Raw genomic sequence first — 13,658 nt, 5'->3', positions numbered from 1 at the left:
TCTACTAAACTACAGCAAATACAGAGAGTAGTGTAGGCCTGTTATATATATTTTTACACATTGCTCTGCTTTCTGCACAGACCTCACAGCTGTTCTCACTGTAAACATCGCGTCGCGATGAAAGCAGTTAATAAAATAATATCCAGGGGATGCATGCAGAGCTGTGATTGGCTGAGATAAGTCCGGCCGTGCGTCACGACTCTTTGAAACATCTCTGTTCCCGGAAATACATCCACGAAGGAGCCGTGGAGGAGCCATCAGTGTCTCCTCGGTTAGAGCTCCTCCAGAGAGCCTTCTCTCTCCTCTCTCCTCTCTCCTCCCTCCTCTCTCCTCGGTTAGAGCTCCTCAAGAGAGCCTCCTCTCTCCTCTCTCCTCTCTCCTCGGTTAGAGCTCCTCCAGAGAGCCTCCTCTCTCCTCTCTCCTCTCTCCTCNAGATGTCCTTCAACATGGCGCGCTGAAATTCATTTCCGGGTCACAACCGGAGGACCGAGGAGGGGGATTTGACTAAATGAGAAAGTGTGTGTGTGTGTGTGTGTGTGTGTGTGTGTGTGTGTGTGTGTGTGTGTGTGTGTGTGTGTGTGTGTGTGTGTGTGTGTGTGTGTGTGCTGGGTTTCGATGTATCTCGCTGGCCACGCAGGAAACCACTCCAGTAAGCCAGCTCACACTGTCCGCTCCTCGCAACGTCCCGCCAACACGGCACCTACACCCCACGCAGCATTCTCATCTGTTTGTCCTTACTGGTGTCATTTTCTGGTTGCTAACGCCATTGTAACACATAATCACTGGTGTTCCGCTGTAACACTGGTGGACTCATCAGAGCACACTGGGCTCACAGGGAGGGGGGGGGGCAGGAGCTCCAACAAGCCATTTAGGACAGAGAGTGAATACACATACTATACAGAGATGCTGTATGAGAAACCAATGTGAGTTTGGAACATTGAACAATGTAAATCTATTCNACATCAGGGAATCCATAAAATACTTCTTCAATGGCCAATAAGTTTCATATGGGCGTGTTGTACTATAATATGAATGTTTTGGGTAAAAAGCAGTCAAATTGATGTAAGCACTGTCTGTGGTCAGCAATCAGGTGATCAGCGTTCTAACCATTTAAACAGCCTGTTCATTATGAGAGCTGATATGCTCTTAATCTTTGTTGGAATTTTTATTTTAGAAACTTAATATTATTCTGCAGTGATTCCCCAAAGCTGTGAAGAAAATCTGGTCATGAGGGTTGCATGTTTACAAAAAGAGGAGCTTAGTTTACACACCAAAAACAATTTATATTTTAAAAAATTGCTATTTTCATGCGTGAAAAGGGGCTCAAGTTTGTGAGCAGGGGGGGTTGGTTGAGCAGACTACTGCTCCAACTCACTATTCGGAGGTTTCTCCTCAGTGGACAGGCGCAATGAGGACGAGCAGGCAGACTCTGAGCTGCTGCTGCCGCTTTCTGGAAAACAAAAAGATGAAGCACCCCTCCAGCCAAAGTGAGGTTTAAAACAGGGAGAGGTAGATAGCCGGTTTGCAGAGCTGGAAGCAAAATGTGGGTGCAGCACAGCAACATATAGAGGCTGAATGGTTTGGTTATTAATAATTCAGAGTACCCTAATACTACAGTATTGGAAGGAAACTGGAACCTGTTAAAGCATTGTGAAAGGTGACCTCAGAGGAACATTAGTGTCAGCACTGTGATGTTTTGAGATGACTTGTGATCTGTTTTTAACGATTTACGCTTAAAAGGAGGAGGAAGGTGAGAATACGAGGGAAACTCCTAAATGAGAGGGGTGTTAAGTTTATGTAAGCCTGTTTGAAGGTAGGACCTAAAAGCAGCTTCTGTTTGATTCTTATCTGAATGCTGACTCATGTTACAGTTTAAACCACATACCCATTATACGGATGTTTATCTAACCATTTACAAACCCCCTGGATGAAAGAATAACCCTTCTCACAGGTTTATGAAGGTTGCATAATCAGGTTTCAGTCATGTTGCTCTATTGCACACAGAGAGCATTAATTACAACTTCTTACCTCTTCTTCTCCTGCGGCATTCTCCTTCCCCCCTTCCTTCGTCATCACCTTCATCCATCTCTTCTGATCCACTGCCTTCTGAGCCAGAGATCTCTTCACCTACAATCGCACAAAACAACATTTTAAAAAGTCAGATTGGAAAAAAATACTGGAATTTAAATCCAAAAAGCTAGATTTATTTTACTGGTTGGCTCGTTACCTTCCACTAGTTTCTTCTTTAGCTCCTCAATCTCCTTCTGAAACTGGCGCAACAGGGCATCCTTTGGATCCTCATTGATCCTGGCTTTGTTCTTGATGTTTTTAGCCCTGTTAGCGTAACGCAGGGTACTGATGGTCTCATCGTAGTTATAGTCCGCAGGGCCTATATTCGCACACTGGTGGGGAGAAGTGTGTCTTTTTAAAAGTGAGGCAACATCTGTTATGTATTTAAAACTTGATAGATTTGTGATAGATAGTTTTGTGTGCAACTCTAACTAACACATGCTTCAAACATTCTCTCTACCATCATGGTCTTGGAGTTTCCTCCCAGGGAATCCTGCAGCAGACGGGTTAGTTTGGAGTTTCTGTAGGGCACGTGTGTGCTTTTGCCGTCCACCAGGGCAGAGATGACGTTACCCAGCGTGGAGAGAGAGAGATTGATCTTTGTCGCTTCCTTTAAACGCTGACCTGTGGCTCCAGTCTTGCCCTGTCTCTCTGAGCCCTGTAGGGGATGGAAGACAGATGAATTGGTGGTGTTCAGATGGATAATTGCCAATAAGGCATGTCCTAGTGGCATCCGTATGATCTTATTTTCCAGGAAGTTTATTTTTTACTCAGAACTTTTGGTCGGATGGTACATACTGCAAGATCAACCAGATGAAGTTTCCCCATGCGCACATGTTGGTTTCCATCTACTCCCTTCTCACTGCACTCGATGGTGATGGTGAAGATAGCATGGGAGCGGGAGCTGTGTTCATTCATGTTGGTGGAACCGACAGACCCTGAACACAGGGAAATATTATTAAAATCAGACAAAATCATGTACCTATGTCGGTATCACTTTACAATAAGACTACCCTTATAAAGGGTTTACGAATAGTTTGTAATTCATTCATTAATTAGGTTGTGAACACTTTATAAATCATTAATAAGCTTTTATAAGACATGAGATAAACAGGGCAACTGTGACCGGTTGCTGGCCAAATAGTGAGCCTACAATTATCTGTACTGCTAAGTCTTCTATTGGCTAACTAGCTTACTTCGTCTCCTTCATCAGCCAAGTAGCTAATATAAGGCTTCGTCATCTTGCCAAATAGTGAGCCTGTATTGATGTATGAAAACTATGTTAGAACTGGTTTATAAATGGTTCTTAATGATTAATAAAGTGTTTACAACCTAATTCATAATCTAATTATAAACCCTTTATGAATCCTTTATTCCTTTAGTCTTATTGTAAAGTAGTACCCATATGTCTGATACACACTTGTGTACTTTCAAGCCTTTCATCTTTTTAATTATAATTCCTGCATTTTCTGATTATTAACAGCATAAGCCCATTGCTAGATAGAATACATGTAAATAAATAATGAATTGAAGAGATTTTATTTGATGTACATAAATTAGCTAAATCCACACAGCGACATGTATCTAATGCAAGACTGAAAGATTTCTCAAGCCTGTTTAATGTTCGTCTTTACTTCGAGGGCTCGTTATTATTTGTTCTTGTATATGAGGTTTTCCTCTACTAGCCCACAGATAAATATCTCTGTATTTCCGTTTAGGTATGTATTTCCTATTTCATGCTTTCAGTTATTTGCTTACGATTTTTGTGGCCCATAGTCATAATCCTGTCCATGTCGTCGGCATTGTTCACAACGTAACCAGAGAGGTCTTTTATGTACACGCCGACATCTGGTCTCTCTTTCACCTGTAATGAAATAATGTAACATTATTATGAACTACTGCTACTGGTGTCAAACACTAGTACAAGCAAATCTATTCAGGCATCTTCTAATGGTTTCCTGTTTGGAAAAATGACTATTGTGCCCTTTAGTACATATCTTCCAAGACAGTTTTAATATGAGTCACTGAACCATGTTTGTTTTGAATATCCGTTTACCTCGAGCCTCTGCAACTGATCCTTTCCCAACAAGTCTCGCACTTCCTCATTGTAGATCTCCAGGTACGAAACACGAACCAAAAACCTGTGGAAGTTAAATATTTATTTCATTATTAATTCAGAACAATGCTTAAAGGTCCCATGTCATGGCCATTTCTACTGAGCATAATTCCATTGTTGAGGTCTACTAGAATAGATTTACATTGTTCAATGTTCCAAACTCACATTGGTTTCTCATACAGCATCTCTGTATAGTATGTGTATTCACTCTCTGTCCTAAATGGCTTGTTGGAGCTCCTGCCCCCCCCCTCCCTGTGAGCCCACTGTGCTCTGATTCGTCAGGACGTTGCGAGGCTCGTTGCTGGTTTCCGGGCCGGCGATACAGCGAGACAAGCAAACTCATCCTNGAGATTTTTAGAAATACTAACATATAAACTACGGATTCTGGTACACTCTGAATATTAATATTAATATTTCGGGTAGTAATAGATTTATTTATTTTCTTCTCAGAGTGTACCAGAATCCGTAGTTTATATGTTAGTATTTCTAAAAATCTCGGGGTTGGGTTTTCAGCGTGTGTGCCTTTTTATGTGATACAGTTCAGCTTTGATTCCATCATCTCATTAAACCTTTTTAAAAAGAGCATACTTTAGTTCTGTGAAGGGATATAAAGGATATATGTACTTCACTTTAATTAATATTGTATGCTGAAAAGCGTATATATTACAGCACAATTTTTTTGTTGAATAGAGTGGTTCAAAATGTCGGGTCGCGATCTATTGACAAAGGAAAAAGTGGGTCCCGAGGCCTGACCAGTTGAGAACCACTGATCTACAGTACATCAAAGTCTTGTTCTGCATCATGATTTGACAAAAAGGTCCCTCAAAGACGCAATTCACCCACATCATGTTTCATTATGTAAAGTGATGCTTTTGGTTTTGAGTTTTTTTTCCCTCATGTCTAGTCACTGTCTCATCTCCTCTATGATATTTTGTTATTACTGAAACGTCTCTTTCTCTTGTTGACTTGCCTTTCTCCCCCTCCTTGACCCACATGTGGTGTTCTGCAATCCGAGTTATAAGACTTTCGAGATTACTCTGTAACCTGTTGCTCTCTCTCTCTCTCTCTCTCTCTCTCTCTCTCTCTCTTTCCTCGTCTGGGTGCAAATGCCGCCTGTGTGACTTGCTATACACCTCTTAATTGAAGAAGAAAGAGGTTGGTGTAAGAATCTACGGTCCTACTGTACGGTAGCAATGGTGTTTCTCCTCGCACAAACTATCCAGATGGCTGCCGTGTGTTTCAGTAGCTTTTTCACTAACTGACTAATCTAATAATGGAGGTTTTTGCATAATCTCTGTTAACATTTTTCTGTCCATCCATATATGTCCACCCATGTGTCTCATGCTCCCCACCTCCATTGCCACGCTGTCATTAAGAGCAATGTGCACTTGATATAGTTCCCCCTTTATTTATTTAAAATGTTGCTTACACTAACAGCATCATTCAATATGTGCATTAGCAAGTCACAGCTTTGTGTAGCTCAAACTCACTGGCACTTATTGTTAGGACTTCTGATTTTTCCCAAATCCTCTCATAATAAACAAATACTAATACTGATTAAAACCCACAGTATAGAAAGAATGAATCTGCACTTAAATCATTGTGACCCATGCACTAACTTGATATAGGAAGATGCATCTAAAACAGCGTGTTCATTAAAGACACTATGGTTTCCTGTTTGTCTCTCTGAAGGGAAGAAGAAGGTTTCCCCGGACAAGATGGTGGAGATGCAGGCAAAGATCGAAGAGGAAAGAAAGGCCTTGGAGGCCAAGCTGGACATGGAGGAGGAGGAGAGGAACAAGGCAAGAGCAGAGTTGGAGAAGAGGGAGAAGGACCTTCTTAAAGCTCAGTAAGTCCATGAAAAGACAACTATAAGTATTACTCTTTTGAAATGTGGTATTCATACTATGATTCTCCTCTAATCCCTCAGGCAGGAGCATCACCTTCTGCTGGATAAATTGTCGGCCTTAGAGAAGAAGGTGATCGTGGGGGGGGTGGACCTCTTGGCCAAGGCTGAGGAGCAGGAGAAGCTTCTGCAGGAGTCCAATAGCGAACTGGAAGAACGTCGCAGGAGAGCGGAGAAGCTGCGGAGGGAGCTAGAGGAGAAAGAGGTAAAGAAACAAAAAAGATTCCACAGCCATACACCTCACACGGTGTATAGATCAGCTGATCCCGCCATGCGTTTGTTAACTGAAATGATGACATCAATGTGTCATCAGTTTCATCATATTGCACTTTCCTGCTGTAACTGTAGTAAAGCTGAAGTTAGAGTCTCTAGTATTGACTCTTAAGATATCTAAAGAAAATGTGTTTTTTTTTCCCCTGGTATAATGGTTTTACTTCCATAAATAAAGAAAATATTGCGATATGATCACACCCCAAATCAGGCTAGGTGCATAAAGTTCCCCCCCCCACTTCCTAGCTCACTACTTAAGGCCTCTCGCTGTCACCACACGTATCTTCAATCTCTGCCTGTATTACGATCTCAACTCCACATCTGTCATACTTTCATGGTTGTGCAGTTATTGAAGACACACACACACGCACGCACGCACGCACGCACACACACACACACACACACACACACACACACACACACACACACACACACACACACACACACACACACAGAGGAACAAGATGAAAACACTCCCATTGTCTTAGCTGATTATTAGAATTGTATCGTCTTCAGCCAAACATCTGACGCCTACATCTCTGCTACCCTGCTCGGCAGAATACGACCTCATTGTTGGCAATTTCAGTGCCATTTGTATTATCACTAAAGTGACTGCATCATTGTGGTTGGAGAATCAGGTCGGAAGCCCCCTCATTTCCGTCGTGTAAAAAGAATTCACAGAAATGGGAAATGATTTTGATATCTGCCCTTTATCTTTGGAGCCTCTTCAAAGACCACAGACTACAGCTTGTTTGCTACTGCACCGTCACTGATCCCTCTCTCTCTTAAAACAGCAAGAACGTCTGGACATAGAAGAGAAGTACACCTCTCTGCAGGAGGAGGCTCAAGGAAAGACCAAGAAGCTGAAGAAAGTCTGGACCATGCTGATGGCTGCCAAATCAGAAGTAAGCTAAACATAAATGAGATCATACATGTGTGGGTAGGAACCAACAAACATGAGAGACAGAATACAAAATAAAAAAGCAAATTCAATCAGAGCGCACATTCGACCATGAAAATCAAAGCTTGGTAAAAGTAAGTCTTGGGGACAAGTAGGGGACTAGGTCACATGTGAGAAAAGAGTGTGTTTGGGTGGGACAAGTAGGGATATGTTACTGTGATGCTAACAAGTAGTTTAGTTTTCAATATAATGTCCATCCAACCCTAACAAATAAGAATTTCTATTGAAACTATAGCCTATAAACATGAATTACAAAAAAACTGTTTGCAAAAACTATGCAAAGAAGACCTTAAATTTATTTATTTATTGTTAATGGATTTTTTTCCCACTAACAATCCACATCCAAGCAATCTCAGAGTCTTGAAAAATGACCTAAGCTGACCACCATAGTTCTCTCAATGCTGTGACTGCTAGTGCTGCACGGTGTGGTGAACTCTAAATCAGCTGCTGCTGCCTTATCTGTTTGGTAATCCTCTCTTGGTTTTTCTTTATGAGCCTTGCATTTCCTGTGAGTCTTTCATATAGTGCCGCTTCAAAACTTATTCACCTCATGCGACATTAAAAAAAAACTCTGGCAAGCGTCACACAAAACTCTGTGGAAATCAAACTCCATCAAGAGAAAAAAAAAAGAAAAAAGATCGACATCTGACACAGCTAATGCTGATAGCCCTCTCTTGCTTTCTAAACAGCCATTGGATAAAAGCCAAGTTTCAACTTTCTGAGCGACTATCACCGACATGCAGAAGTTTGTGTGATAATATTATAAAAAATGCTCTGCAGTCCCGCACAAAGCGGGGTACCTGTTCACTCTAGGGACAAAGAAAGGCACGTTTAAATATAGCATATTTGAACAACAAGACAATTGAAAGTGTTCTACAACATCAAAGCATCAGGACATAGCACACACACGATACAAAATACATTTAAATACATGTGAAATCAGGCAAGAAAATATATATGTATTAAAAAAAAAAAGCTAAAATAAAATCAGGAAGGTTTACACTACCATAATACATTTCACAGTGATGTGTAAAATATACATTATTATTTGATTGCAAATAGAAAAGTCTTTATCCTTGATTTAAAGAAATTGTCATGGAGTTTGTTCCAGATCAATGGAGCATAAACACTGAATGCTGAGTTTAACAACACAAATGGATCCACGGTGGCTGTTTTGTGTGTTAGATGGCAGATCTGCAGCAGGAGCATCACAGAGAGATCGAGGGCCTCCTGGAGAACATCCGGCAGCTCAGCCGAGAGCTGCGGCTCCAGATGCTCATCATAGACAACTTCATCCCCCAGGAGTACCAGGTGTGTCTGTGTTTGTACTCTAACATTTATAGCACTACGACTTTGTCTCATTTTCACTATTTTTTTTTGCTTAATATCCATCATTATCATTCCTTCACATTAGAACAGACAATTAAGTGTCTTTAAAATACAAATGAAATACTTACAGTCTTTCCTCTTTCACTTTATTTTCATCCATATGGATGTTTTGTTTCTGTTCTGTGTGCAACAAACTTGCTCTTGAAAAGCAGCTATTACAGTAAAACCAATGACAATCAGTAAAAAATAATGCATTATAAGATTAACTGATTTAAAATATGCCTATGGGTTTATTTTCATTTATGTAAAAAAACTCATGGACCTGGCTTGTACATCGCTGACAACTTAATTAACGCACAAAATCATGAAAATGTAGCAGGTGCACGCGTTGTATACATATTTTTGGGGATTTTGCAGAAACAGCAGATGTAAAAAGAAACTGGATTTGTCATGCCTGCAGGTGACACCAGTGTAAGACCTTTATAAACCTGCTTGCAGTGCGCCTCTGTGGTTAGATCAATGAGCTGCTTTAGGGATTAATGTCTGTCCTCACTTCTAGTCCTTATGTGTTCTCTCTTTCCTGTGTAGGAGATGATAGAGAATTATGTGCACTGGAATGAAGACATTGGAGAATGGCAGCTGGTGAGCTCACTCATGAACACACTGGTTTGCGGTTTGATGGACATACATTTAAAGAAGCAGACTCTGTGTTAAAGACCCATATTAAGGTGTGTCTCTTTTGTCTTTCAGAAATGTGTGGCATACACTGGCAACAACATGAGGAAGCAGACCCCTGCTCCAGACAAAAAAGAAAAAGATGTGAGTTTGTAGCACTTTTCTGCTCCTACCTGAGATTGTCTTTGTCTTGTGAAATATGTTGCTGATAATGTTTCTAATTTCCCTCCTTGACAATATATTGTTGACTTCTCCCTGTGTCCTGTAGCCGTTCGAGGTGGATCTATCCCATGTGTATCTGGCCTACACAGAGGAGAGCATGCGGCAGTCACTGATGAAGCTAGAGAGACCCAGAACCTCTAAAAGTGGCAAGAGTGGCCGACCCAAGACGGGGCGCAGGTAATCTACTCTTGAAATAACTGATACTCCAGTGAACTGTCAGGATTCTCATAGGTTGTTTCTTTCATCAGACATTTTACTTGACAATTTCGACTAACCTTTTATGCGGGTGTGATTTAATGCATTTTTATGTACACTAAGCCGCATACATGCATCACGTGTTCAGATTTCTTACGTGATTGAATCCACTTCCTCAGTCTATGTGTTAGATGATGTCATGCCTTCCCATAACTTGGGGGTTATAAACCTGAAACTGTTTTGTGATATATATTTTTTAAATATAATGATCCATCCAACACAAACATATGTCCCGCATGGATAAACGTTTAGTGAGTTGATAGCCTCCCTCCCTGACCCATACAGATCATTCAGATCAGTGCTCATATAAAAAAACAGCACTTCATCAGTTTCTGTATGACTGCAAGATAAAAATAGTGAGCTGAATTTGCTGTTACTTATCGTGTGACAGCAAGAGAGATAGCTGATTTCAGCGTCATTTTATCACTTCAGCTTCCATTATCACAGGAAAAGGTTGTTAACCTCAACTTCCATAGACCGGTCACAGGCTTAGAAGGGAGGTGTAATGACTGTAAATGCCTTTTTTAGACACTTTAACACTTTTCAACATCTGGCAAGATATAACTCAGCCAGATTTAAATAAACCTCTATTTCTTCTTCTCATACTTCATTGGAATTTACTGCAGTCTTAACTGTTGATCAGCTGGTTTTCTGCAACTTTACTTGCATGTGAAACTCAGTCCATTGGTTTAAAAACGTTTTTAATCTTTACCTATTACACTCTATCACAATTTACTCCTGAGTAGACAGAATCCTCGTTGGCAGATGTTTGCCCACTCTGTATAATTAGTGCATTTATGGAATGTCAATACGAAGCAATAGCATAATGGTATTTGCCGTTATCATGATACGCTGTTATTCCGAGAATTGAGAGCGCTGAAAGCTTCTGCAGTTGTTGATAAATCTTATCTTCACACAGGAAAAGATCTGCAAAGCCAGACGCTGTGATCGAATCCCTCCTGCAGTGAAGGCAGAGCAGAGGGGAGCTTGGTTTCCATGCAGCTTTCGTGTTACCTTAGGAAAACAAGTGTCTGAAGAATTGTATTGTTGAACATTATTTAAAAGATTATCTGAATACACTGTATAGCTGGTATGGTTTAAATGTGACGGAGCAGCACCAAGGATAGGATTAAGACCCCTTGGCCAAAAGGACATGCTATTTGTATTATACTGTAAGGTTTCTTTATGGATGTTAAACCTTTCAATCACGCTTTGAAATGCATTTTTGCGGCATCAGCCTCAATAAAAAAACCTTTTACCTAAGAGCCTCCAACATTAAAGAAAAAAAAATAACCATAAACATTTTGCACTTGCATCATCATTGGTTTTGAAAACACTTATTGGACATAAACTATAAACTGCATTCATATCTTCTGACATTTGCTGAATATATTTAACATACTTTGCTTTTTGTGATGAAGACTTACTGAATTCCTGCTAATTCAGGGCGTATTTTCACTTAAAGTAAAGCAATGATTCTGCTCTGAGCACAAGCTGTAGCGTTAGTGTTTTTTCCCATTGACTACAAGAAATCATAAACATGGAGAGAAACTTATATTAACACTAATAGTGAAGGAGGGAATTTAGCATCATGAAACTAAAACGTGCATTCTATACATTTTCCTTTGGATTAAAGGATAGGGGCCTGCATGCCAGCTCTTTAGTCAGTGCCATTTGCGTATCCAAGCAAGTCATCTTTTTGTTTATTAACAAATGTCAAAACCCTTTGTGTTATATTGAAAATACACTTTACATATTGTATGCCTTAGGTAAATGCACTAGTAGGATGTTTTTGTGAAAATAATTTGATTTAATAATGTTCTGTAGTGGAGGATAACTGACTTTTATTTTGTATCATATTGTATGTCAAATGTTTACATCCATTAAACCCCTGGATATTTTATTTATTAAATTATTTTACACCTTTTATCTCAGGTCTTTGTCGCTCCTTCTTGGTTGCATTGATTCCTAATTGTGCTTTTTAAAAGTTTATGATGACATGTAAATTATTTTTTAAATGCATTTGCTCAAACAGCTATTACAGGTGGACTGGGCAGTTTTACTTCAATGATGAGGATGAATTGCTAATACCAAAAGCATTATAAACAGAGAAGCTGGGAAACATGTACTTTACCAACAAACCACTGTGCCATAATTTATTTATATAAATACAAAACGACAAAAATAAAATATTTAGGAAAATAAATATATCAAGTCTTAGAATAAATAGAAATAACTTAAATATGACATGTTAATAATATAATACATTTGATCACCCAAAAATCTTGATTTTTTCACAGGTCTTGATCTCGTCCAGAAGAGCTTTCAGGGTACAGTTAACATTCGTGTCCAGGGCACAAAAGGTAGTGTGTTTCTGAAAGAAAATGTTAAGGAACATTTTAGTTTCAAGCACAGAACAAAACTAAATACGAAGTAAAGTGATAAACAACATGTTGGACATCAAAAAGCATATTCGTTGTTAGACTGTGAGCCTCTTGATTCACTAATTCTCATTTAATGTATGATTAAAAAGTACATCAATCCCATTGAATTCCTCCTTACCAGGTTGTATTGAAACAACTGACGGATTAGTTTGTCTGTTTTGTTGAACAACTCTCTATGTGTTTTCCTTAGAGCCATCTCAGCCAAGCAGAGGAACGTATCCTGCAAAGAAAAAGGCACAATTAGTAATGGTCTTTAAAAAGCTGGTGGTAGGACTGAATCAGTATAAAGAAACCAGTTGACCTTCAACTTGAGAAGCTCCATGCCAAAGTGTGAACATTGCAAATGTCAGGTGTAGGCCTACATATTCTTAATTAGAAAAGTGTTCTAACTTACCAAAGAAGGAATTTCCTCGCATTCAATCTTTGTCACCGGCGAAATCAAATCTCCCTACGAAAGAATAAGATCAATAGGTCAGTATTGGACAACAACAAACAAACAACCATCCTACTTATTTGTGCAGTTATCTTACCTGAGTCAGGGATTCGTTTAGATTTCTAGCCTCGTTTCGAATCTCTGCGAGCATAACGGCTGTTGAATGTGGTGGTGCTGCGTAGACCATCACGGCCATCATCAGCACCATGAGATATTGAGTGTTAAAGTTCTTCATGCCGTTTTTGAAAGAGACTTTGAGTTAGCACTGTTAGGTCATACAGGAAAGTTGAATACACTACATGCTCTGTGTTGCTACTTATATATTGTCACCATACAACACTTAGACCACAATCTACACGTCAGCGGAAAACACCAAATAAGGATCAGAGGAAGATTTGTTTTACTATCACACTTTCCACTATTTGTAGAGTCATCTCTTAGTAAGAGATTACCTGTTTATCCCTTATCATCAAATGTCTCAGCAAGACTTGCAGGTCATCACTATGTCTTAACATCTTTAGAAGGATGTCCTTAAGTCAATGGAAAATGACATAAAATCTGATCCTATTATTCCAAATTTCACATCATTTTATGAAGAGTATTTTTATAATGACTGTGTCCTCTTGAAATAGATGCTCACAGACATTTTCCACGCTTGACATTTAGACTTGTTGCAACAGAACGGCACAGGTGGAGCTGATGAAATAAATGAGAGTGACTTGTTTTCACTAAAGTGTGGGACAGAGAGGCAGAAGGCAGCCACTGTTAATAAGATTATTATTATTAGACACACTTGTGTGTTTTGATATGACAAAATTACTATGGTGGGTGGGCACCGAAATATTTTTGAATGCTTTACCCGACACATAAAAGGGAACATGTGACTGACAGAAACAATTACTGCCAGTTAAAGTGTCCTTATTTACTCTCATTCCTGAAATAGCCAACAGGATTATGTTGTTATAATGTAATTAAGA

The 13,658-nt window shown here is 39.7% G+C and overlaps 2 protein-coding genes across 2 annotated transcripts; one reads left to right on the top strand and one right to left on the bottom strand.

Annotated features, from left to right (window-relative positions):
* Positions 1 to 1,995: 1,995 nt before the first annotated feature.
* On the bottom strand, positions 1,996 to 4,989 carry LOC104943542 (kinesin-like protein KIF3A). The gene is made up of 7 exons (XM_010768993.1): positions 4,940 to 4,989; positions 4,127 to 4,211; positions 3,829 to 3,934; positions 2,869 to 3,008; positions 2,531 to 2,728; positions 2,228 to 2,402; positions 1,996 to 2,127 (listed from the first exon to the last, which is right to left on the bottom strand). Exons 1-7 carry the CDS (start codon positions 4,987 to 4,989, stop codon positions 2,015 to 2,017), a joined length of 867 nt encoding a protein of 288 aa, XP_010767295.1. The 3' UTR covers positions 1,996 to 2,014.
* A 345-nt stretch (positions 4,990 to 5,334) lies between these two features.
* Positions 5,335 to 11,731, top strand: LOC104943534 (kinesin-like protein KIF3A). Its single transcript, XM_010768980.1, has 9 exons — positions 5,335 to 5,341; positions 5,879 to 6,035; positions 6,117 to 6,297; positions 7,157 to 7,267; positions 8,509 to 8,634; positions 9,241 to 9,294; positions 9,403 to 9,471; positions 9,596 to 9,726; positions 10,724 to 11,731. The coding sequence occupies exons 2-9, from the start codon at positions 5,905 to 5,907 to the stop codon at positions 10,770 to 10,772; spliced, it is 852 nt and encodes a 283-aa protein (XP_010767282.1). The 5' UTR covers positions 5,335 to 5,341; positions 5,879 to 5,904; the 3' UTR covers positions 10,773 to 11,731.
* Positions 11,732 to 13,658: the final 1,927 nt, after the last annotated feature.

Source organism: Notothenia coriiceps, unplaced genomic scaffold (assembly GCF_000735185.1).
Source record: "Notothenia coriiceps isolate Sejong01 unplaced genomic scaffold, NC01 NC01_scaffold00006163, whole genome shotgun sequence".
NCBI classification, from domain to species: Eukaryota; Metazoa; Chordata; class Actinopteri; order Perciformes; family Nototheniidae; genus Notothenia; species Notothenia coriiceps.
This window is presented reverse-complemented; position numbering and strand designations above follow the sequence as displayed.